Consider the following 26,848-nt stretch of genomic DNA (forward strand, 5'->3'; position numbering starts at 1 on the left):
ACTCCTTCTTTGCTTTTGAAAGGATCGTTTGTGCTGAGGTCTTATTGATTCTGCTCACAAAATTTACAAAAGCTCTGCTGGGGTGCAAAGGAGAGCCCCACACCCACGGCCCAAGAGCTCAGCTATAGGACCAACCTGTAGTCACCTCAACTATCAGACAGGTCACATCGTGGTGGAGATAGCACTAGGACCATCCTCACCAGACAGCCAGGGGCGAACTTTGAGGAGGGTATTAGTGTATCTAGGGGAAAAGGTGGGTCAGTCCTGGATGCAGAGAAAGGGAGAGTTGAGAGTTGAGGAAGCTTTGTTTCAGAAGAGAAAAGAGCCCTGATCCACAAACTGGAATTACGGGGTTCTTGGGACTGGTGTATTTCTTCCTTAAAGGGTTATTGACCCTTTAAGTCAAATTGGGGAGGGTAGAAAAATTTAGAAATACTAACCAAAACCTGACCAGGCGGTGGCGCAGTGGACAGAGCCTCGGACTGGGATACGGAGGACCCAGGTTCGAGACCCCAAGGTTGCCAGCTTGAGCGCGGGCTCATCTGAGTTGAGCAAGAGCTCACCAGCTTGGACCCAAGGTCACTGGCTTGAGCAAGGGATTACTCGGTCTGCTGAAGGCCCACGGTCAAGGCACATATGAGAAAGCAATCAATGAACACGAAAAACTGATGATTGATGCTTCTCATCTCTCTTTGTTCCTGTCTGTCTGTCTGTCTGTCTCTCTCTGTCTCTGTAAAAAAAAAAAAATTCCTAACCAAAATTTTAATTTTTTATTTTTAGAATGAAAAAATATTGCTGTTTCCATAAAGGTTTTATAGATTTGTATGGATACATGTAAAAACACTGTCTTTAATAGTCAATTTGTTTGAGCCTTTTTTTTTTGTCCTCCTGGGGAAAGGGTGATATCTTTCATCAGACTTTTCAAAGGTTATGAACTGCTGTGGACTTGGTTAGATTCTCAGAGCTCACTGACAGGGCTTATGAAGATTCTGGCTCATCAACACCCTCTGGCTTAAGTAAAGGTTAAAATTTGCCTTCAAAGATAAGAATTTCTCCAATCAGGAAGCATAAGTGTTTGGCTTGATTGATAGTTTTCTCTGAAAAAAGGCATTTGAACTTTCTTATTTATCCATCTGGCTTTAGGAATTGGCCAATGTGTGTCAGTTCTCTGGAGCCATATCACTTCTGGGTGTATAAACAATAAAATTTCTGAGCCTGTAAAGACTGAGGGATATGGTAACAAAACTGTCTTATGGGTCCTACTACAAACTTGAAGGTCAGTCACGATGGCATTGGCATTCTCAAATATTTGAATGAATAAGCAGACTACTTTGGATACAATGTAGAGAACTCTACCCAAAGGTCACTTTCCCCAACTGAACCTACTGAATAGAAAATTCAGAAATCTTGCTGACCAGGCATTGACACAGTGGATACAGCATCGGCCTGGAATGCTGAGGACCCAGGTTTAAAACTCCAAGGTTGCCGGCTTGAGCGCAGGCTCACCAGCATAAGTGCACGGTTGTCTGCTTGAGTGTGGGATCATAGACATGACCCCATGGTCACTGGCTTGAGCCCAAAGGTTGCTGGCTTAAAGCCCAAGGTTACTGGCTTGAGCAAGGGGTCACTAGCTTGACTGGAGCCCCTTGGTCAAGGCACTTATGAGAAAGCAATCAATGAACAACTAAGGTGCTACAACTATGAGTTGATGCTTCTCATGTCTCTCCCTTCTTGCCTATCTGTACTTGTCTCTCTCTTTCTCTTGCTAAAAATAAAGGGGGTGGGTAGAAATCCAGCCCACCGTCAAAAAACCTCAATTTCCACCCCTAAGAAAAGTCCTCAGTAAAGTTCTTTGCCATAGACTGACCAAAAGTACCATCTAGTAGCACTTACTTACCTAGGCTGCTCTCCTAAAAGACGCCTCCCTCCTCCAGGGAGGTGTGAGCTTCCACTAGCTCAAGTCTATACATCCGAGGCCCATCCATCTCATGGTTCTGGAAATCCCCAGCATCCTCTGCTTCTGGCCCAAATGTAAGACCCTAAAGTAGGATTTTAAAATATATATATTTAAATATATATATTGCATTGAAGTCACCAGGGCCTTAAAAAAAAAAAAAAAAAAAAAAATATATATATATATATATATATATATATATATATATATATATATATATATTTAGGATAGTGCTCTCTTCTTCTGGACTCTTCCTAATCCTTTCCAATTTCTTTCTCCAAACTCCCTCAAACTCCCTTCCTTAAAATCAAACCAACAATGTAATCTTTAACCTTTTCTTACAGTGTTCCGAGGGCCTTATTTTCTCAGCGTATTTGAGTGGGGGTCCCTTCTCCTGAACCCCAAGTCCTCTTCTCATCCTTGAGGCAAGATAGTAAGAAGCTAGGAAAATCCCTTGGCAACTGGAATAGGGAAACCAAGACAGATAGCTGAACAGCCCGCTGAGCCAGATAATAAATTGCAACGTCTTATCTTTCCCAACCAAGGAAACTTAAAAGCAAATGATTTACACATTCCAGATGGTGCCTGAGGCATATCTGCCTGGGTCCTGATCCCTCTTAGCTGGTATTTCTTGAAGGTGAAACTGACCAGAGAATGACTCTGACTTGTCTATACACTCATTTTGATTCATCAGCATATCAAATGACACATCTGAAAAACTGATGAATATTCAAGACCTCCCCTAAAATTCCCACATTTAGAAAACAGATAAAAACCCTTAAGACAAAGAACCCAGGGTGCACTCTCACTTGAGCACACCTCATGCTTCTTCCCACTTCCTTCCTCAGATGTGCACCTTCGCTTTCTCTCCCCTAAGCTCTGAAAGTTCCTGTAGGACTGCAGCTGGGGAGCGGCAGGCAGCAGCTCATCCTGGGCTAAGACCATGAGCCTATCTCCAAGGGCCCTTTTTTTTTTTTTCAGAGCTTAATTTTTATTGCTTTTTAGAGAGACAGAGAGAGAAAGGGAGATAGAGGAGAAGGGGAAGGGAAGCGTTCATTTGTTGTTCCACTCAGTCATGCATTCTTTGGCTGCCTCCTGTGTGAGCCCTGACCAGGGATTGAATTTTTTTCTTTTCTTTTTTCTTTTTTTGAATTTCTTTTTTTAAAGATTTTATTTTTATTGCTTTTATGGAGAGAAGAGAGGAGGGGTGGATAAGAAGCACTGACTCATTGTTGCTCCACTTTAGCTGTTCATTGATTGCCTGTCATATGTGCCCTGACTGGGCAAGCCCAAGGCCTCGAACTGGCAACCTCAGTGTTCCAGGTCAACACTCCATCCCTTGCACCCCCATGGGACAGGCCAAGGGCCCTTCTTTTGCCTCTGTAATTTGTTTTCTGAGTCCCTACAGCCCAGCTGGCTCACTTCTTCCACCTCTATGACTTGCTTTCTAACAGACCAATGCAGCTCCGCCTAGACTCACTCCTGTTGCTAAGATCTTACCTCTTCTATCTTAAGCCCTTCCTTTGTCTCCCTGTCCCCACCTTATATAAACATACTCTCAGAACCACCTAGACTTCTGTTGTGAAATCTTTCCTGCAAGACATGAAGAGTCCACACATTCCAGCCCCCAGACCATGCTGAGCAGACCCACCTTGAGCCTGGTTCCTTTTTGGTCCTAGAGCAGGCATTGGCCAACATATGGATCGAGGCTGCGTACTGAGTTTATGTGGTCTGTGATAAAAATTTTTTTTTTTTTTTCATTTTTCTGAAGCTGGAAACAGGGAGAGACAGTCAGACAGACTCCCGCATGCGCCCGACCGGGATCCAGCCGGCACGCCCACCAGGGGCGAAGCTCTGCCCACCAGGGGGCGATGCTCTGCCCATCCTGGGCGTCGCCATGTTGCGACCAGAGCCACTCTAGCGCCTGAGGCAGAGGCCACAGAGCCATGCCCAGCGCCTGGGCCATCTTTACTCCAATGGAGCCTTGGCTGCGGGAGGGGAAGAGAGAGACAGAGAGGAAAGCGCGGCGGAGGGGTGGAGAAGCAAATGGGCGCTTCTCCTGTGTGCCCTGGCCGGGAATCGAACCCGGGTCCTCCGCATGCTAGGCCGACGCTCTACCGCTGAGCCAACCGGCCAGGGCCCCGTGATTAAATTTTTAATATTCTCTGCTACTTTAAATCTCAACTACTCAGAAACGGAAGCGTCTTTGATTATTGGAAATCGAGATATTTAATAGGATAGTGATACGCGGAAAAGAATTCTGCGTGTGACTAATCTAGGGTTAACTTCCAATAATTGGCCGAATGGATTCGCAATACTTCTTTATTTTTTTAAAAAATTCCATTATAAAGATTTACAACTTTTGTACTCATCTGTACTTGATATGAACTGTTTGACTGAATGTGAAACCCACATTCTTTTAGGCGGAGTTTGCCAGTGTACGCCCAAGATCAAACAATTCGTTATTTTTGTGGTCAAGTGTGCTGAATCAAGTGGCATTGCAGCATAGACAATAGCTGCAGTTGATAACTGAAAACGTACCCAGGCTGTTTGGAAAACGAAATAATTGTTTTATTTGCGATATAACCCCTTCAAGCTCATTCTATTAATTAAATATTGTTTCAATTGATTGTGATACAGTTTGGATATTTATATGGTATGTAATTATATTTTTATTAAAATATATTTTTATTAAAACAATATTGTATATTAAAATTTTTTCACTCATTTATTCATAAACAAATTACATAATAAAATTTTGTTTACTTAAATGAATCATTTTTGTATTTAACATTTTATAATTTTAATATTTCGTCTGGCCGGTGAAAAGTTTTCTTTCTAATCTGGCCTGGGGGCAAAAACTGCTGGCCAGCCTGGACTAGACCCTTTCATCCTAGGTCTTCCTGGGCATGCTGCCTCCCAGACACACTCCCCTTTGAACTCATACTTCAGAGGTCTAACCTTGGAACTTATCACCTATGCACCTTCACATCTGATAAACTGAACTCAGGATTACTAGTTCCTTCAATACCTCCTTTCTTTACAGAGTGCTAACTCCCTTAGTGGCCATGCTGCAGGTCCTTGTGCCTTCCCTCCCCCTTGTCCACCCCCATCTGCTCTGCCTCTCCCTGTGCTTGCCCGCTGATCCTACCACACCTTTGTCATGGCCTCGGGTCCTCACCCCACTTCTTCCACTTGTTCTTGCTAACCTGGGCTCCATCGATCACACCATTTTTTTATTCCTTTTCTTTCCTGTGGGAAGGTTACTACAGAAGGGAATCATACACAAGTATGGGCTACTAGAGATCTTGTATCCATCCCTAGGCTGGCCCTCAGAGCTTGAGGGAATCAGTTTATCTTTCTGGGATCAGCAATCTGTCCATTCCCCTACGGTTCTCTCACACAACCACCACCACCTGCCCCTCACTGTCCGTCAATCTCAGTGATTGTCTTGCTTTGCTTGCTATAGAAATACGAGGGAGGACCTCCTTCCCTTAGCTCCCTGCTCCTATCCACCCGATGTCTATATCTGCCCCTCACCTGCCTCTTCTCAAGGTATGGGGAATGTTCTCTGGTTCTCGCTCCCTGCATGCTGGAGTAACCTCTACTCGTCCCAAGGAACATCACGTCATCTCTTACTCCCTTTCTTCCCTCTAAGCTCTCAAGGTTTGTTCTGTATGTGTGTGCAAAGTAAAAAAGGACCCTCCTTAACCCTGTGTTTCCTCCCTAGCTACCTCCCTCTTTCTTCTCAAATCACAGACAAGGCCTTTTGTTGGCCAAATCTGGCTCCAACTCATCATGTGTTTCATTTTTCCACTCCTGGGATCGAGCTTCTCTTCTCGGCATGCTATTGATACCGCTCAAAGGTGACCTTCTGATTTCCAGATCCAAAGGGCTCTTCCCAATCCACAGTTTTCTTGGCCTCACCCTGCCACCATGTGAAGACCCCTTCGCCTTGGTCTCTCAGCAGTGGTGGGATTCAGCCAGTTCGCATCAGTTCAGCAGAACCAATACTTAATTTTTTGTTGAGTTTGGCAAACTGGTTGGTAAAGTGGTGCTTGTAATCAGGGTTCTCTCTAAGGTGGGCACTGGGCAGCCGCCCAATGTGGAAATCACAAATTGACATTCCTTACGCTTTTTTATTTTATTATTATTTTTTTGTGTGTGGCAGAGACAGAGAGAGTCAGAGAGAAGGACAGATAGGGACAGACAGATAGGAAGGGAGAGAGATGAGAAACATCAATTCTTCGTTGCGGTTCATTAGTTGTCCATTGATTGACTTCTCATTTGTGCCTTTATGGGGGAGGGGGCGCTACAGCAAACCAAGTGACCCCTTGCTCGAGCCAGTGACCTTGGGCTCAAACTGGTGAGCCTTGCTCAAATCTGATGAGCTCGTGCTCAACCTCGGAGTCCTCGCATCCCAGTCCGACACTCTATCTACTGCGCCACTGCCTGGTCAGGCCCTTACTCTTTTTTAATGCTCATTTGCACAACAGCATATTCTAAGCGCCTGCAGTAATTCATTCCATCCATAGGTGAAAAAAATTGCAAGTGAGGAAGCCAATCAAGAAGCAATATGGAACTATTTTAAATAACAGTTTTATTGTTTTTTGTCAGGTATTATTTACTATTTTTCATTAATATTTTAAAACTTTTTATAACATAGTCTAGTTTTATGTACCTGTTTTTCTGTTTTATGTAAGTATTAAATGCATGAAATAATAAAATACTTTTCGGTATATTGTTTTTTTAATACTTAGAACAGCCATTAGGGCAGAGAACTGGTTGTTAAATTATTTGAATCCCACCACTGGTCTGGGAGAGCTATATCTTAGTCCCCTTCTATCTCTGTGGCTGCTCCTTTTCAGTCCACTTTGTAAACTGTTCTTATTTGCTCTTTGCAGAGTCGTTTGGCCCACTCTTCTTCTTATCCTACATCTTCTATGGGAACTTCATTCTCTCTCCCTGTTTAATGATCACATATAATGTGTGCACATAAATGATAAACGTGTTTTCAGGCTAGAATTCTCCTCTGGGCTCCAAACTTAATGTCTTCAATCACTTCCTGGACATCTTCATGTGGATATCTCATAGGAATCTCCAACATCACAAATTGAAAACCAAAGTGATCATTTCTCCCTCCTTATCCTATTCCTCCTCTTGCATTCCCTGTTACCATAAATGTCATCCCCCAATCAACTCAAGCTGAGTATCAGCAAGTCATAGAAGAATTCTTACCCCATGCAGTCAGTCACCAGACCTACAGATATTTCCTCCTGCACAGGACAGAAATTCATCTCTTCCTCCTCACTGCTCCGCCTTTATTCTGGCCCTCATCTTGCACCTGTGGTTTCCCAGGCCTCTTTACTGGTCTCCCAGTCTCCAGTCTTCTTCCTCTGTCACCAGGGGGACCCTCACACTGTCATCTGTTATCCCCAGTACTTCCAGAGTGATCTTACATTGTAAGGATGTGTTCACTTTCTTAAAACCATCCAGTGGCTCCCTTTCACCCAGAGGCAGATTTAACAGTGGGTGCACTGGGTGCGCACCCTGGACCCCAACTTCTGAAGGGGTTCAGCGTGCCTCTTTTCTAATGACACCAAGTTTGGTTTCACATGTGAAATTTTAACATTAATAGTGCATAGTATTTTTTAATTATTTAAAAATATGGTTAACGTGTATTTTTATTTTCTCTGTCTCTCTTTTTTTTTAAGGGACCCAATATTTTCTTCTGTGCCCAGAGCCTCAACTGACCTTAATCCGCCTCTGCTTTCACCTGCAGAATACAGCTTTTAATATGGTGTCCAAATTACTCATAATTAGCCCTGTCCACCTCCCCAGTCTTATTTTCAATGAGTACCCCTAGAATCTTAGGATCTAGTCATGATGAGCTCCTTGAAGTTCCAAATGGGCTCCAAATAAATGTTTCTAGCACCTACACCCTTGTTTATGTTGGTTTCGCTGAGGAACATGTCCCACCCACTTTTGCCCTTCAACCCACTGAACCTATCCTTGTCTGGGACTTGTGAGAGCATTCTCCTTCCTCTAGGACGCACATTTGGTCTTTTCTCCCACGCATCCAGTAACATAAGCCATTTCTTTCTTTGTAGTCTCTCTACACCCTGTAAATCAGGGGTTTCAAACTCGCGGGCCGCATGCGGCCCGCCGAACAATTTTGTGCGGCCCGCAGACTAATCCACGGGCTTACTTAATTTTATCCAAAATATTTTGAACTTCGTGGATTAGTCTGCGGGCCGCACAAAATTGTTCGGCGGGCCGCGAGTTTGAGACCCCTGCTGTAAATGGTTCTTAATACCCACAAGAATATTTGCCATGTGTATTGTTTACCCACAATTCTCCCAGAAAGAAACGGTTGTCCTTCTCAAGGACGTGGGTTCTTTCCTCCATACCTTTTTACACCCAGAACCTAGTGTAGTGCCTGACAGAGCAAGGGCTTGCAGATATCTCCTGAATCGATGAAAGGGAGAGAAAAAGAAAGAAACAGGGAGGAAGGGGTAGAGGAAGAGGGTTGGGAAAGAAAACTGGGAATAAGGTTGGGTGGTGAACACAGTGTAGATTAGATAGATGTGAGATCCTCTTACTTCATACGAAAGAGCTGAACCTTATTCCACCAAGATTTAAATAAAAGGTTGGGTTGACCTGTGGTGGCGCAGTGGATAAAGTGTTGACCTGGAATGCTAAGGTCATCGGTACAAAACCCCAGGCTTGCCCGGTCAAGGCACAAATGGGAGTTGATGCTTCTTGCTCCTCTCCCCTCTCTCTCTCTCTCTCTCTCTCCCTTTTCCAAAAATGAATAAATAAAAGATTTTTTTTAAAAGCCTGACCTGTGGTGGTACAATGGGTAAAGTGTCGACCTGGAACACTGAGGTCGCCAGTTCAAAACATTGGGCTTCCCGGTTAAGGCACATACAGGAAGCAACTACTATAAGTTGATACTTCCTGCTTCTCCCCCCTTTTTCTCACTCTATTCTCCCCTCTTCCCTATCTCTAAAAATCAATTAAAATAAAATAAATGTAAGTAAATGGTTGGGTGTAGAATGATTATATAAAAATCAGCAAGGAAGCTACTGTGGTGAAACAAACAGGAAATAAGAAGCATCTGTAGTACCCAGAGGGAGGAAGGCAGAGGGAAAGCACTGTCCAGGGGACCTCAGGGCCTAGACCAAGAGCAGATGAAGGTGGAGGAAGAGGAACCCAAGCCTGGGAGGAGGAGAAGTACAGGGAGGCATGGCCACCAGGCCCTTACTTTCTCCCAGACCCCTCAGCCAGCATTGCCAGTCCACCAGAGCCATGCCCTGAGCTCTACTGGGAGACCCTGTTTTGGGCATATGAGAAACCCTGGGTGAGTTTCTGGGGGCTCTCTCTGTGGAGCTCAGCTGCATTGTTTCTGGGGTCTTTTATAGGCAAGGCCACCATCAGAGAGAAGCTGGTGAAAATCCTTGCTCCCCTACCCCAGGAACTCACCCTCCCCACTGTTACAGCAACCAGATTTATGTACCAGATGCCTCCACTGTCCTCCATACCAAGAGCATTGTCCCGAAAGATTCAGAGAAGCCCATACTTCCCCATGTATAAGACGCACCTCTTTTGGGGAAAATTTGGGGTCTAAAACTGAGTGCGTCTTATACAGTGGTTGTAGAAGTGTGGCATTTCAAATGCCATAGATGGAACTGAGGATGAGACAATATATGAAGACAGTGATTTGTCATCAGACACAGATGAGGATAAGCTAATGGATGGGAATTTTATGACGAAAAACTTGAGTTCAATAATTTTATGTAATACATTTTTTTTCAAATTTTAGGCCCCAAAATTAAGGTGTGTCTTATATATGGCAAAATATGGCAACTTTTGATATGAAAGGAGACAAGTCAAGAAAGGTGCAGGCAAGAGACACTACCCAGAGTCCAAGGCCAGGGACCATGTGCACCCAAGAGGCACTACATACTTGGGAGAAGGTGAGAAGTGGCCATCGTAAGAAAAGGAAGGTAGGCCCTGGCCGGTTGGCTCAGTGGTAGAGCGTCGGCCTGGCATGCAGAAGTCCCAGGTTTGATTCCCGGCCAGGGCACACAGGAGAAGCGCCCATCTGCTTCTCCACCCCTCCCCCTCTCCGTCCTCTCTATCTCTCTCTTCCCCTCCCGCAGCCGAGGCTCCATTGGAGCAAAGATGGCCCGGGCACTGGGGATGGCTCCTTGGCCTCTGCCCCAGGCGCTAGAGTGGCTCTGATCGCAACAGAGCGACGCCCTGGAGGGGCAGAGCATCGCCTCCTGGTGGGCAGAACGTCACCCCCTGGTGGGCGTGCCGGGTGGATCCCGGTCGGGCACATGCAGGAGTCTGTCTGACTGTCTCTCCCTGTTTCCAGCTTCAGAAAAATACAAAAAAAGAAAAAAAAAAGAAAGAAAAGGAAGGTAAAATGCAATGAGGGTCACATTCACAGTTTTGCTGGGGCCAGCCCAGTCCATTTCAGGTTTCCTTGCTCATGCTGGCCCCTGGAATGGCACACATTCCCTTGGGGATAAAGTCGTCATTTCATCCTGTACCAACCAGTACTAGAGCAGGGAACCCATGAAGACCTACAGGGTGAGATCTGAAAGTCAAACTGGAGGAGAAGAGAGACAGACTCACCGGGGACAGCATGGCTCTGAGCTCCAAGTAGAAAACATTGTCTTGGTAGAACTCTTCCAGTGCCTCGAAGATATAGTCTCTGAACACTGGTGCATAGAGAATGAGGCCAGAGATTGTAAAGAAGATGGTTTGAAACTTAGACCAGACGATATCTTGGTTTGTATAAGTCACTTCGGGGTTCTCGGTCATCAGAGTGAAATTCTTCAGAAGGCTGTCCAGGACATAACGGAGGAAGGTGAGTTGAGGAGGCATGCTTTGGCTATGGCCTCCAGGCACCTGAAAGAGACCTACCCACCTTGTTTCTCCCACCCAGAATAAAATGGGATGCATCGCATAGTGAGCAGTGGTAAGAGGTGAAGGGAAGCATCCCGACTCTAATGGAGCCCTCCACCCTGAGATCTGCTTTGTACCCTCCCAGGGACAGTTCAGGTGGGACATTCCCACTAACCAGCCTCTCCTGTTCCCTCTTGCATACCTCACCAATCTGACCCCACTGTATTTTCATCCTAGGTCAAGCTCTCTTTGGAGGGGTGTTATGCACTGAATTCTACACCCCTTCAAATTCATATGTTGAAACTCTAACCCCCAGTGTGATTGTATTTGGAGGTAGCAGCTTTAAGGAGGTATTTTAGGTTTAGTCATGAGAGTGAGGTCAATATCAAATAAGACTATTATAAGAAACACTGGGCTGCATGTGCACAGAGGAAAGGCATAAGAGGACAGTGAGTAGACAGTTGTCTGTCTGCCAAGGAGAGAGGCCTCAGGAGAAACCAAACCTGTGTATACCTTTTTAAATTTTTTTTTACAGAGACAGAGAGAGTCAGAGAGAGGGATAGATAGGGATAGACAGACAGAAACAGAGAGATGAGAAGCATCAATCATTAGTTTTTTGTTGCGACACCTGGTTGTTCATTGATTGCTTTCTCATATGTGCCTTGACCGCGGGCCTTCAGCAGACTGAGTAACCCCTTGCTCAAGCCAGCAACTTTGGGTCCAAGCTGGTGAGCTTTGCTCAAACCAGATGAGCTCGTGCTCAAGCTGGCGAGCTCAGGGTCTCGAACCTGGGTCCTCCGCATCCCAGTCCAACACTCCATCCACTGCGCCACCACCTGGTCAGTCCAAACCTGTGTATATCTTGATCTTGGACTTCTACCTTCCAGACTAGTGAGAAAAATTCCCATTGTTTAAATAGCCCAGTCTGTTATATTGCTACAGCAGCCCTAGCACACTAATACAGGGGGTCTTATAAAAATAACTATGGATGTGGCCCTATGTGACCAGATTTACATCCCTGATTAGTGTGGACAAAAAGGGGCCACCCAAATACTACACCTGACAAGCTCAGGGGAGACCTGCCTGGTAGCCTTATAAACTCAGAGACCTTATAAACTCAGAGAATCTTACATTTTCTGTCAACTGGGGGTGTTATTTTACCAACCTCACTGGGTTCATTTTATAAAAATCTCTATTTATAACATGGAACAAAAAAGGTAAGCTGCAAACTGCTATTTATGTATGCAGGATGATAATTATCTTACTACCTAGAGCAAGGGTCCCCAATGCACCTTAACTGAACCTGTCTATTGTCTTTTTGCATCTAAGATAACAAACCTTTGAAATGCCAGGGTAATTTCCTCCTGTCCCCCACCCCTCACTGCACCGTGCAGAGAACCACAAAACCCCTCACTGTTATTGTTACCGTGTTTAATTGGTAACTGTTAACTATCCTAAGCCACAAATGTAAAAGAAGTATGTGTCTATTCCTTTTACTTTTTATCCCATTCCAGAGATTTCTCTGCTTTGCTTTCTCCCGCCTCCCTAACTTAGCTCCAATGGATTTTTTTTCTTTTCTCTTTTCTTTTCTTTTCTTTTCAGTGAGAAGAGAAGAGCTAGAGAGACAGACTCCCTCATGTAGCCTGACCAGGATCCACCTGGCAACCCCTGTCTGGGGCTGATGCTCTAGTCTAATCAACTGAGCTATCCTTAGTGCCTGGAGCTACACTTGAACCAATTGAGCCACTGGCTGAGGGAGGGGGAAAGGGAGAAGGAAAGAGGGGGGAGGAGAGAAACAGATGGTCACTTCTCCTGCCTACCCTGACCAGGGATGGAACCCGGTCTATCCGTATACCAGGCCAACACTCTATCCACTGAGCCAACTGGCTAGGGCCCCAGTAGATTTCTTGTAATCCTCCTTATACCTTCTCCTTTGAGTCTAATATATAAAATGAGGTGCAAAACTGCCATTCTCCAAAGCATTTTATCAATCTGCTGAGATTTTGCTTCCCAGCAATTGTTGTCAGTTGGCTCAAATAAACTCATAAAAATTCTCACAGGTTGGCCTGACCTGTGGTGGCGCAGTGGATAAAGCGTCGACCTGGAAATGCTGAGGTCGCCGGTTCGAAACCGTGGGCTTGCCTGGTCAAGGCACATATGGGAGTTGATGCTTCCAGCTCCTCCCCCCTTCTCTCTCTCTGTCTCTTTCTCCTGTCTCTCTCTCCTCTCTAAAAATGAGTAAAAAAAAAAAAAAAAAAATTCTCACAGGTTTGAATATTTCTTCCATGAACATGAGCCACTTTCCAGCTCTGTGGCCTTGGGCAATTTCCTCAGCTATGCTGAGCCTCATGTTTCTTATTTGTCAAGGGAAATAACCTCATGAAAGCACTCCGTAGGTGGTCCTGTGATTAAAATAATTATTCTCTGTAATATCGCTATACAAATTTGTTAGAAAATTGCTCCATCATATTTTCAAGCTGGACTGCCACTGCTCTAGGAGGCTGGGAACTTTCCTTCTTTCTGGCCTTATTGAGCATCTAGACAAATTTCATTTGATACAACAATAGTATTGCTGTTAATACCTTTTGCTGATCAAATTGGATTCTAAATGTACTAGAACCTCCGATGGACAGAAAGGGCATCGAATGCCTTTGTGGAGCAAAGTATCCCGTAAAGTCGAAAGATTTTCCTTAGGGCTAGATCTGCACCAAGAGAGAGACCCACCCACACACTGCCCACTGATGATAGGCACATGACACATTCTGAACCATCTCTCACCTGTTGTCAAATTCGGTGAGGTTTTGAAGCTTCTTTCGATAGTCTTGCAGCAAAACCCACTCTGAACATCCTGCTGGAGTGGGGGGAGTTGGGTGAGCAAATTTGAACATCAGGGCCCCCTTTTGGGTGAGACAGAAATGGCAGTGAGGTCTGTATGTGACATTTTTCACCAGCCAGTCCATATGCAGGATGCCAAAGTCATGGATGTGTAAGGCGGCCCCTGGAAAAAGAAGAGGAAGGACAGGGTGTGGGCTGGGAGTTGCGTCCAGGTTCACAGTGGGGCTGCATTGGCTTCTAGTTCTCCAGGGAGAGCCCAAGCCTTTAAATGAAGCCTTGACACCCAACAGTGCATGAAACGGTGTAACAGGCATAAGCCTCAGCCCTTGCTCCACCCCGGTCCTCTCAGCCTGCTCCCCAACATCCCACCCATTCTTTGCATTGGAGTTTCTGGTCTGCAGAGGCCCCATTCGGGGCCCCATTCTTGTCCTTCAGACTGGACACCATTTTTTACCTTGGTGTTCCTCAAGGCATAGTATACACATCCCTCTGTTCTTCTTGCTCCATCTTGGCATCTGGCCTTGATACTGGCCCCTTGACAGGTGTCTCAGCACGTAAGCTTCGCTGTGTCACCCTTCCACTAAACTTTACATTTTCTGTCAACTGGGGGTGTTATTTTACCAACCTCACTGGGTTCATTTTATAAAAATCTCTATTTATAACATGGAACAAAAAAGGTAAGCTGCAAACTGCTATTTATGTATGCAGGATGATAATTATCTTACTACCTAGAGCAAGGGTCCCCAAACTTTTTACACAGGGGGCCAGTTCACTCTCCCTCAGACCGTTGGAGGGCCAGACTATAAAAAAAAAACTATGAACAAATCCCTATGCACACTGCACATATCTTATTTTAAAGTAAAAAAAACAAAACAGGAACAAATACAATATTTAAAATAAAGAACAAGTAAATTTAAATTAACAAACTGACCAGTATTTCAATGGGAACTATGGGCCTGCTTTTGGCTAATGAGATGGTCAATGTGCTCCTCTCACTGACCACCAATGAAAGAGGTGCCCCTTCTGGAAGTGCAGTGGGGGCCGGATAAATGGCCTCAGGGGGCCGCATGCGGCCCGCGGGCTGTAGTTTGGGGACCCCTGACCTAGAGACATGTGTTTATACTATAGAAATACATTATTATACTAGAGCCTGACCTGTGGTGGCGCAGTACACTGAGCATCAACCTGGAATGCCGCGGTCTCCGGTTCCACATCCCAGGCTTGCCTGGTCAAGGCACATACAAATGCCTCTCGATCCCGCTCCATCTGTTTCTCTCTCTCTCACCCCCCACCCTCTAAAATCAATAAATAAAATCTTAAATAAATATGTTTGTCCAGGATGCTATTTCATGTATTCTAAAAGAAAAGGGTGTGGTGGAAAATACAAAAGAAAAGCTAGGTGGCGCAGTGGATAAAGCGTCAACCTGGAATGCTGAGGTCGCCGGTTCAAAACCCTGGGCTTGCCTGGTCAAGGCACATATGGGAGTTGATGCTTTCTGCTCCACCCCCTTCTCTCTCTCTTTCTCTCCCTCCACTCTGAAATGAGTAAATAAAAATCTTAAAAAACAAAACAAAACCAAAAACACTAGGGTCTTGTGGGCCCAGGATACTGTCTTATGTGTGGACGCTTCTCTGGCTTTGTCAGGGAAGGCAGTAACATCCAGGGCCCTTCCTGCTCACTCTCTCTGAAGCCGGTCCTCTCATAGCAGAGGTTCTGGTTTCCAGGATGAACCAACAGCCACCTTTGAATGCCCCGTTGCCCCACAAGAACAGGTTCAGGGGTGCTGAATGGCATTCTCTCTGCTCCGTTTAGAACAAGAGCAGCTCCAATAACAATAAATAACGGCGTCAAGCTTAATTTCCCCCTACCTTCCCAGGACCCCCAAAATCATCCTTCAAAAATATCTACCTTTCGGCATCTTCTTCAGGATATTAAACACCTCGCTTTTCTCAATGAGATCCTTGGCCTGGAAGAAGTGCATGCTGGGTGGGAACTTCTGGGTCTTTACCGCCTGCTTCATCTCAGCCCTTTTGAGAACCATGAGCCTCTTATTAGCCAGTTCCTCTTCTTTCTTCAGTACCAGCTGTCCCCCTAACTGCATCATGTTCTCCCTCATTACCAGTTGTTTTCGTTCTTTGTCTATGGATATGGCCGAGCAGAGAAAGGATATCACCACCACCAGAAGCAGAGAGAACAGGGCTGGCTGCCCGGATGCACCCACCACCAACATTGGGATGCCTGGAAGAGGACATTGCTCAGATGAACTCAGTGGGGCTAAACAGGGTAGTGGGTACGTGAATATCTACTAGTCGACAGCAACACCAAGGTGCATTATCTTGATGTTTCAGAATTATTAGCATTAAAAGGATTCTAACAGCTTCTGGAGAGCAACTAGCTCAAGTTAGCAGTGAGCAGGGATTTAAGGGAGAAAGGGAAAAAGTGCTTTTATTGCGTTTCCTCCTGCCAGGCACAATGTTTAGCACGTTTTACATGAATTATCTACACTGCTCACAAAAATTAGGGGATACTTTATTGCTTCATATTAATTTTGAAATAACCCCTAATTTTTGTGAGCAGTATATTTGAATTATACATATTTAAGGATTATTTCTATGTACTTGAAAGTATGGTATGTTATACTGAAAAGAATCAAGACTGTAAATTAGGAGAACTCAGGAACAGTCCCAAATTAATGTGTCTTTGTGAGGCCTTGAACACATCACTTGCTGTCTACGGATCTCAGTTTTCTCACCTGTGAAAAATGTGAACTGGACCAGATCAGTGGTTCTCAAAGTATGATACACGTATCAGCAATACAAAATATCACCATTGGCCCTGGCCAAGTAGCTTAGTTGGTTAGAGCATCATCCTAATACACCAAAGTTGTAAATTCAATCCCCAATCAGAGCACATACAAGAATCAATCAATCAATGCATAAATAAGTGGAACAACAAATTGTTGTTTTTCTCTTTCTCAAAAAAAAATCAATTTTAGAAAGGCTTGAAAATATAATATTATTTAGGGTTTCTTTTTAATTTAAGCAAGTTAATTTAAAGGAAAATATAAATAAATAGAGGTACACGGATATGACAAAAATAAAAAGTTTGGCAATCATTGAAGCACATTACACCCAAGATTCTTTCCAGGGCTAGCATTCAGTTATTCTATGGTATATCAGGCACCAGAGGGAATTTTGAGAAAGAAATAGATGATCATTTACTCTAGTCTCACAGTTATGGTGGGGGCTATACTCTCGAGTCAGATAACTGAAGTTTTGAAGAACCCCTTCATTTTCATTAAGTCCTGGAATCTGTCCCCAGACTACAGTGTTTGCCTTCAACTGAAACCTCTAGGGCAAGAGAACAATGACATTCACATCCACCTCACCATTCCATCTACCCAACACTATGTCTTCCACTCAATGTCCCCAGCCCCTTGTCCTTCTATCCATAGTGACACAAAACAGAGGCCACCAAGTTCCAAAACAGGGGTCCCCAAACTTTTTACACAGGGGGCCAGTTCACTGTCCCTAGACCGTTGGAGGGCTGCCACATACAGTGCTCCTCTCACTGGCCACCAGTGAAAGAGGTGCCCCTTCCGGAAGTGCGGTGGGGGCCGGATAAATGGCCTCAGAGGGCCGCATGCGGCCTGTGGGCTGTAGTTTGGGGACACCTGTTACAAAATGTCCGCCTCTATCCTCTCTAAGGACCTCAGACGTATTCATGTCACCCAGCATCTGGGGACTTTTCTTGGCCTACCAGACAAAATTTATCTAATACTAGTCAGGATCAGCTGGTCAAGCATATGGAAGAAAAGTCCTTTATTGTTATATTTACTTCATTTTGTCTCTCTCTGTGAAACGTTTCTTTACTTTTTGAAAAGAGGGTGAAATGACAACTCTATGAAAACACATTGTTGCCAGACTAAGAACAAAAAAACAGGTTGTGTGGCATCTGTGATTCTGAGTAAATGTCCTCAGGGCCCACAACCATTTTAAATACCCTGTTGTGGAGAAAGTCAATGTTCTTCCTGCACACAGAACGGTGAGGGGCGGGGAGGTAAACAAAGACTAAACGCCCAACTTCCCAATGACCTATGGTCACCTCACAAGCCCAGTGCTCCACCCAGACCCTCACCCCAAGGGATCCCAGGTACCTCAGAGCAGCTCCAGGAACTGTAGACTGTTCGCTTAACTCCACCAAAAGTTGTGTCAGAAGCAAAAGAGAGGCTCACATACTGTTGTTTCACTTCCTGTGGAGACAGGTTTCACTTCCTTCCAGCCTCATGTTGTACAGGCGAGGAGGATGGGACCTGCCACACACTTCTTCAGTGCAGGTTTATTTTTTTTTCTTTTTCATTTTGATTTTAACTTATTGTGTTTACATAGATTCAAGTGTCCCACCTAATACATCACTGCCACCCCCGTGTTCCCCTCAACATCCCCCTTGCTCCCCTCCCCCCAACGCCCTTCCCCTTTCCCTCTAGGATTTGCTTTTCTGCTCTCTATAACGCTGTGTTATGTATATATAATTTCACCAATCTCTTTCCTTTCTCTGATCCCATCCTCTCATCCCCCTTCCTTCTGTCCACTTTCCCTCTGGTCCCTTTGATCCCACCTCTGTCTCTATTCCACTCCTCAGTTCACATTGTTCATTGGAGTCCTCAAATGAGTGAGATCATATGATATTTTTCTTTCTTTGCCTGCCTTATTTCACTTAACATAATAGTTTCCAGGTCCATCCATGTTGTTGCAAAAAGATTTCCTTATTTTCACGGCCGTGTAGTATTCCATTGTGTATATGTACCAAAGCTTTTTAATCCACTCGTCCACTGACGGACAGTTGGGCAATTTCCAGATCCTGGCTATTGTAAACAATGCTGCCATAAACATTGGGGTGCATTTCTTCTTTTGAATCAGTGATTTGGTGTTCTTAGGATATATTCCTAAAAGTGGGATGGATGGCTGGGTCAAAAGGCAGTTCCATTTTTAATTTTTTTTTAAAGATTTTATTTATTCATTATAGAGAGGGGAGAGAGAGAGAGAGAGAGAGGGAGAGAGAGAGAGGAGGGGGGAGGAGCAGAAAGCATCAACTCCCATATGTGCCTTGACCAGGCAAGCCCAGGGTTTTGAACTGGCAACCTCAGCATTTTCAGGTCAACGCTTTATCCATTGCGCCATCACAGGTCAGGTCCATTTTTAATTTTTTGAGGAATCTCCGTACTGTTTTCCACAGTGGTTATACCAGTCTGCATTTCCACCAGCAGTGCAGGAGGGTTCTCTTTTCTCCACATCCTCACCAGCACTTATTATGTGCTGTTTTGTTAATGAGCACCATTCTGACTGGTGTGAGGTGATATCTCATTGTGGTTTTCATTTGCATTTTTATAATGATTAGTGATATTGAACATTTTTTCATCTGCCTATTGCTCATCTGTATATCCTCTTTGGAGAAGTGTCTGTTCATTTCTTTTGCCCGTTTATTGATTGGATTGTTTATCTTCCCAGTGTTGAGTTTTACAAGTTCTTTATACATTTTGGTTATTAACCCCTTATCAGACATATTGTCAAATATGTTCTCCCATTGTGCGGTTTGTCCTTTTATTCTGTTCATATTGTCTTTAGCTGTGCAAAAACTTTTTAGTTTGATATAGTTTTATTTGTTTATCCTGTCTTTTATTTCACTTGCCCATGGAGATAAATCAGCAAATATATTGCTGCGAGAGATGTCGGAAAGCTTACTGCCTATGTTGTCTTCTAAGATGCTTATGGTTTCATGGCTTATATTTAAATCTTTTATCCATTTTGAGTTTATTTTTGTGAATGTTGTAAGTCAGTGGTCCAGTTTCGTATTTTTTGAGGGTAGCTGTCTCATTTTCCCATTTGTTAAAGAGACTGTCTTTACTCCATTGTATGCCCTTACCTCCTTTGTCAAATATCAATTGTCCATAAAGATGTGCGTTTATTTCTGGGTTCTCTGTTCTGTTCCATTGATCTATATGCCTGTTCTTATGCCAGTTCCAAGCTGTTTTGAGCACAATGGCCTTGTAGTATAACTTGATATCAGTACTTTATTATTTTTTTTCAAGATTGCTGAGGTTATTCATGTTCTTTTTTGATTCCATTTAAATTTTTGGAGTATTTGTTCTATAGCTTTGAAGTATGCTATTGGCATTTTAATAGGAATTGCATTAAATTTATAAATTGCTTTGGGTAATATAAACATTTTAATGATTTTTTTTTTACATAGGCAGAGATAGACAGAGACAGACAGACAGAAACGGAGAGAGAGATGAGAAGCATCAATCATTAGTTTTTCATTGTGTGTTGTGACTTCTTAGTTGTTCATTGATTGCTTTCTCATATGTGCCTTGACTGTGGGCCTTCAGCAGACCGAGTAACCCCTTTCTGGAGCCAGCGACCTTGGGTCCAAGCTGGTGAGCTTTTTGCTCAAGCCAGATGAGCCTGCGCTCAAGCTGGCGACCTCAGGGTCTCAAACCTGGGTCCTTCTGCATCCCAGTCCGACACTATCCACTGCGCCACCACCTGGTCAGGCCATTTTAATGATATTTATTTTTCCTATCCATGAACACGGTATATACTTCCACTTGTTTGTATCATCCTTGATTTCTTTTATCATGTTTTATAATTTCCTGAGTTCAAGTCTTTAACCTTCTTGGTTAAATTTACTCCTAGATACTTTATTATTTTTTGTTGCAGTAGTGAAGGTGATTGTTTCTTTAATTTCTCTATCAGACAGTTCATTGTTAGTGTATAAAAATGCCTCTGATTTCTGAATATTAATTTTATATTCTGCCACCTTGCTGAATTCATTTATCAGGTCCAGTAGTTTTTTTTACTAGACTTTAGAGTTTTCTATATACAATATCATGTCATCAGCAAATAATGGTAGTTTTACTTCTTCTTTTCCAACTTGAATGCCTTTTACTTCTTCTTCTTGTCTGATTGCTGTAACTAGAACTGCCAGAAATATGTTGAGTAAGAGTGGTGAAAGGGGGCACCCCTGCCTTGTTCCTGATTTTAAGGGGATTGCTTTTAATTTTTGCCCATTGAATATAATGTTGACTTTGGGTTTTTCATAGATGGCCTTTATCGTGTTGAAGTATGATCCCTGTATTCCCACTTTGCTGAGAGTTTTGATCATAAATGAGTGCTGGATTTTATTAAATGCTTTTACTGCATTTAGTGATATTATCATGTGATTTTTCTCCTGGCTTTTGTTTATGTCAGCGATTCTCAACCTGTGGGTCGCGACCCCAGTGGGGGTCAAATGACCAAAACACAGGGGTCGCCTAAAGCCATTCGAAAATACAGATTTATTATACAATACATTTTTAAATAAAATACATATTTATTATACAATACATTTTTAAATAAAATATGTATTTATTATACAATACATTTTAAAATAAAATACATATTTATTATACAATACATTTTTAAATAAAATATGTATTTCCGATGGCTTTAGGTGACCCCTGTGTTCTGGTCATTCGACCCCTGCCGGGGTCGTGACCCACAGGTTGAGAACCTCTGGTTTATGTGATGAATCACATTGGTTGATTTGGGAATATTGTACCAGCCTTGCCTCCCCAGAATAAATCCCACTTGATATGATGTATGATTTTTTTTTCATGTGTTGCTGGATCTGGTTTGCTAATATATTGTTGAGAATTTTAGCATCTAAGTTCATCAGGGATATTGGCCTATAGTTTTCTTTTTCTGTAGTGTCTTTGCTTGGTTTTGGAATGAAGATTATGCTCACCTCATAAAAGGAGCTTGGAAGTCTTCCCTCTTCTTGAATTTTTTTAAATGGCTTGAGAAGGACAGGAGTTAGTTCTTCTTTGAATATTTGATAGAATTCACCTGTGAAGCCAAGTGGTCCAGGGCTTTTGTTTGTTGGGAGTGTTTTGATAACTGTTTCTACCTCATTTGTTATAATCAGTCTGTTTAGGTTTTCTGGTTCTTCCAGATTGATTTTTGAAAGATTATATGTTTCAAGGAATTTGTCCATTTTAACTAGGTTGTCTAATTTTTTTGGCATATAGTTCTTCATAGTATTTTCTTACAATCCTTTGTATTTCTGCTGTGTCAGTTGTTACTTCTCCACTCTCATTTCTAATTTTATTTATTTGAGTCCTCTCTCTTTTTGTTCTTGGTGAGTCTGGTTAAAGTTTCATCAATCTTGTTTACCTTTTCAAAGAACCAGTTCTTGGTTTTATTGATCATTTGTATTTTTTTTAGCCTCTATGTCATTTATTTCCACTCTGACCTTTATTGTTTCCTTCCTTATACTTCCTCTGGGCTATACTTGCTGTTCTTTTTCTAGTTCTTTTAGATGCAGGGTTAAGTTGTTTATTAGAGCTTTTCCTTGCCTTTTTTTTTTTTTTTTTTTTTTTTTTACACAGAGACAGAGTCAGAGAGAGGGACAGATAGGGATGGACAGACAGGAACAAAGAGCGATGAGAAGCATCAATTATTAGTTTTTTGTTGTGACACCTTAGTTGTTCATTGATTGTTTTCTTAGATGTGCCTTGACCGTGGGGCTACAGCAGACCGAGTAACCCCTTGCTCAAGCCAGCAACCTTGGGTCCAAGCTGGTGAACTTTGCTCAAACCAGATGATCCTGCGCTCAAGCTGGCAACCTCAGAATCTTGAACCTGGGTCCTCTGCATCCCAGTCCGATGCTCTGTCCACTGCGCCACCACTTGGTCAGGCTTTCCTTGCTTCTTAAGGTTTGCCTGTAATGCTATGAACTTCCCTCTCAGGACTGCTTTTGCTGTGTCCCATAAATTTTGAGTTTTTGTATGTTCATTTTCATTTGTTTCAAGGAAATTTTTGATTCCTTCTTTGATCTCATTGTTAGCCCATTCATTATTTAATAACATGCTATTTAATCTCCAAGTGTTTGAATGTTTTTTAGTACTTCATTGTAGTTAATTTCTAGTTTTATGCCATTGTGATAAGAGAAGATGCTTAGCATGGTTTCAATTTTCTTAAGTTTATTGAGACTCATTTTGTGTCCTAATATGTGGTCTATTCTAGAGAATGTACCATGAGCACTTGAAAAGAATGTGTATTCTGCTGCTTTAGGGTGAAAGGTTCTGAAAATATCTATTAAATCCAGTTGATCTAGTGTGTCCTTTAAGGCAGCTGTTTCTTTGTTAATTTTCTTTCTTGGGGATCTATCCAGTGATGTTAGTGGAATATTGAAATCCCCTACTATTATAGTATTGCTGTTGACCTCATCCTTTATGTACATCAAAATCTGCTTTATATATTTAGGTGCTCCAATATTAGGCGCATAGATATTTATAATGGCTATATCTTCCTGTTGAATTGCTCCCTTTATCATTATGTCATGACCTTTTATATCCCCTACTATAGCCTTTGTTTTAAAGTCTATTTTGTCAGATAAAAGTATTGCTATCCCACCTTTCTTTTATTTCCATTTGCATGAAATATTTTTTTCCATCCTTTACTTTCAGTCTATGTGTATCTTTTGTTTTGAGGTGGGTCTCTTGTAGACAGTATATATATGGATCCTGTTTTCTTATCCATGCAGCTGCCCTATGTCTTTTGATGGGAGCATTTAATCTATTTACATTTAAGCCTGACCAGGCAGTGGCGCGGTGGATGGAGCATCGGACTGGGATGCAGAGGACCCGGGTTCAAGACCTGGAGGTCGCCAGCTTGAGTGTGGGCTCATCTGGTTTGAGGAAAGGCCCACTAGCTTGAACCCAGGGTCGCTGGCTCCAACAAGGGGTTAATTGGTCTGCTGAAGGCCTGCGGTCAAGGCACATATGAGAAAGCAATCAATGAACAACTGGGGTGTTGCAATGTGCAATGAAAAACTAATGATTGATGATTCTCATCTCTCTCTATTTCTGTGTGTCTTTCCCTGTCTATCCCTCTCTCTGACTCACTGTCTGTCTCTGTAAAAAACAAAACAAAACAAAAAAACCCCCAAAAAAACCCTTTTAATCCATTTACATTTAAGATTATTATTGATATTTACTTATTTATTGCTATTTTATTCTTTAAATCTACAACCCTCTTTTTCTAGATTTTATTTCCCTTTGTTCTGTTTACAATAGGCCCCTTACAATTTCTTGTAGCATTGGTTTGGGTGTAATGAATTCCTTGAGTTTTTTGTTTTGTTTTGTTTCACTTTTGTCTGGGAAGCTTTTTATTTCTCCTTCAATTTTAAACGATAGCCTTGCTGGATAAAAAGTCTTGGTTGTAGGCTCTTGTTTTGCATTACTTTTAATATTTCTTGCCAGTCCCTTCTGGCCTCAAGTGTTTCTGTTGAAAAGTTGAATGTCATCCTTATGGGGCTCCTTTGTAGGTAATTGACTGCTTTTCTCTTGCAGCTTTTAGAATTCTTTCTTTATCTCTTAGCTTTGATATTTTAATTATGATGTGTATTGGTGTAGGTCTCTTTGGATTCCTCTTTAATGGGACTTTCTGTGCTTCTTGAATGTGTGTGACTTTTTCTTGAATCAATTTAGGGAAGTTTTCAACTATGATTTCTTCATTTAGTTTCTCTATCCCTTGTTCTTTTTCTTCTCCTTCAGGAACCCCTATTATGTGGATGTAGTTTCTTTTCATGTTGACACAGAGGTCTCTTAGAATTTCCTCAGTTTTTTTGATCCTCTTTTTTTTTTCCTGTTCTGCTTCTGTGCTTTTGTTTATCTTGTCCTCTAAATCGCTGATTCAATCCTCTGCTTCATCCAGCCTGCTTTTAATTCCTTCTAGTGAAGTCTTCATTTCTGATATTGTATATGTCATTTCTGTCTGATTCTTTTTTTATGATTTCAATGTCCTTTTTGATGCCTGCTATCTCTTTGTTTAGGTGCTCATTTTGTCCATCCATTGTTGCTCTAAGATCCTAGACTACCCTAACAATCATTATTCTAAACGCTGCATCCAGTATCTTGGTTATTTTCATCTCATTCAGTTCTTTTTCTGGGGATTTCTCTTGTTGATTCATTTGAATTGCATTTCTCTGACTTCTCATTTGTCTCTGTATACACTGCTCCTTTGGATGTGTTGTTTGTGTAGCTAGCTGACTATAGGGTTGGTATTGTCTGCCTCCAGCTTTCAGTTGTGTTGTTTCTATATCCTCTTGGGTTTGCTTCAGCTGTTATTTTTAATCCGCTGTGGGCTACTTATCTACTGGTACTGCTCTTTTTGCTGTTGTGACAGCATTTTCTATACCTTAGCTGGGTCAGGTGTGAGAAGTCTTTCCTTAACATACCACTCTAACTAGGGTTATTTGGTCCTAAGCTGATGCTCTCTATATCTGTCCACTGGATGTACCAGACCTGGACCTCCCTGGCTGGAACCTGGCACAGACCAGTGGGGGTCACTGCTTTTGGCTGGCCCTTAGGAACTTTCTTGGAGCTACAAGTGATCCAGTGTTTGTGGCTGCCTCTGCTGGGCACAGATGCCATTGTAAATATTAGCTGCACTCCCACACTGGCTTTTATGTACTCTTGGCCAGTGTGTGTGGTCTATTTCTGAATTGTGGTCTTTCTGCCAGCCCCCCATTGCCTCCTCCTCCTCAGGCACTTGGGCATGTGTGCTCACAGGCCACAGCTTGGGCTGCTCTGCAGCCAGGAGACTCCTCACCTCGCTGGGCTCCACCCCCTGTAGGTGCTCAGGCTGTTTTTCTTTGCTCTGTTCCTGCAGGCACCAGGGCTGCCTCTCCTGGCTCAGTCTCCCCCTGTCGCTGCAAGGCTGCCTGGCTCCACCCCTCATGGTGGGATGCCTTGTCCTGCTTGGCTCCCCCTGGGGGCAGGGATGTCCCTCTGGTTCTCCCTTTCACCACCTGTGCCCAGGGCTGCCAGGCTCTGACCACTGTGCCCCTGCTGCGATGCAAGCTGCCTCACTGGGCTCTGCGTCTCCCCACTGCAGGGGCCAAGTGCTGCAGTAGCAGCTGCAGCCAGGCCCTCCTGCCCTTTGGAGGGTACTCAGCAGTTTGGGGAGACAGTGTAGCCCAGACCTCAGCACTCAAGTCCTGTGTCCCTGATGCACCCCCTGCTTATAAGTGTCTGTCTGCACTGACTGGAGCAGGAGAGCCTCTGGTGGGTGGGGAAATTGCTTCCCTTTGCTGGCTTGGTTCTCCCAGGAAAAATGGACACTTTAAGTTTGGGGAGTGACCCAGTACAGGAGTCTGGGTGGCTGTCCCGCACAGCCTTTCCCTGTGCCCCCGAGATTACACTCTCCTCTCACAATTCCAGTCCTCTCAGTGCTCCCGTCCCCGGAGCACCAGGTAAGTGGCTGTGAACGAGGTTTTCTGTGTGGTCCCTTTAAGACAGAGTCTGGGTCTGAGAGTTCTGTCTCCCTCTTGAAAATAGTAACCAGGCTCTTCTTTGAGCTAAATACTGTTCTTACACCTCCTCTAGTCTCTGGAGCTCCAGGCTGGGGTTCTGGTCTCCGGGCAACCCACCCTGCCTCTCGCTCCTGGGAGCGGGGCAGACCTTTCCGCATCTCTGCCCTTCCTACCAGCTCAGTGTGGTTCCTTCGGTGATGCTTGGTTATAGATTTCTCTTAGTTTAGTCCAAAGTTGGTTTTCCAAGATGATTGTTCCTAAGTTGTAATCTACTTTGGTTCTGGGAGGTGATCACGAATTATAACATCCACCTACTCTGTCACCATCCCCTCCCATTTAGTTATTTTTGTTTTTAAGGATTAACTTTTTTTAAAAATGTTTTATTCGGCCTAGCGTGAGGAGGACCCCGGTTCGATTCCCGGCCAGGGCACACAGGAGAAGCGCCCATTTGCTTCTCCACCCCTCTGCCGCGCTTTCCTCTCTGTCTCTCTCTTCCCCTCCCACAGCCAAGGCTCCATTGGAGCAAAGATGGCCTGGGCGCTGGGGTTGGCTCTGTGGCCTCTGCCTCAGGCACTGGAGTGGCTCTGGTCGCAACATGGCGACGCCCAGGATGGGCAGAGCATCGCCCCCTGGTGGGCAGAGCGTCGCCCCATGGTGGGCGTGCCGGGTGGATCCCAGTCGGGCGCATGCGGGAGTCTGTCTGACTGTCTCTCCCTGTTTCCAGCTTCAGAATAATGAAAAAAAAAAAAGTTTTATTTTATTGATTTTTTTAGAGAGAGAAA

The 26,848-nt window shown here is 43.6% G+C and overlaps 1 protein-coding gene across 3 annotated transcripts in view; it reads right to left on the minus strand.

Moving 5' to 3' along the window:
* Positions 1–17,933, minus strand: part of ADA2 (adenosine deaminase 2) — a 38,424-nt gene extending 20,491 nt beyond the window's left edge. For 2 of the 3 annotated variants that reach the window (XM_066234992.1, XM_066234991.1), the window contains exons 1-4: positions 17,866–17,933; positions 15,618–15,947; positions 13,652–13,871; positions 10,601–10,811 (exon numbers count right to left, since the gene is read on the minus strand). In XM_066234992.1, coding sequence (XP_066091089.1) covers positions 10,601–10,811; positions 13,652–13,871; positions 15,618–15,939 — 753 coding nt within the window. In that variant the 5' untranslated portion in view covers positions 15,940–15,947; positions 17,866–17,933. Of the gene's footprint in view, positions 1–1,897; positions 2,040–10,600; positions 10,812–13,651; positions 13,872–15,617; positions 15,948–17,865 lie in introns of those variants that run through there. The other variant, XM_066234994.1, reaches the window with a different exon arrangement.
* Positions 17,934–26,848: the final 8,915 nt, after the last annotated feature.

Source organism: Saccopteryx bilineata, chromosome 6 (genome assembly GCF_036850765.1).
Source record: "Saccopteryx bilineata isolate mSacBil1 chromosome 6, mSacBil1_pri_phased_curated, whole genome shotgun sequence".
NCBI lineage: Eukaryota > Metazoa > Chordata > Mammalia > Chiroptera > Emballonuridae > Saccopteryx > Saccopteryx bilineata.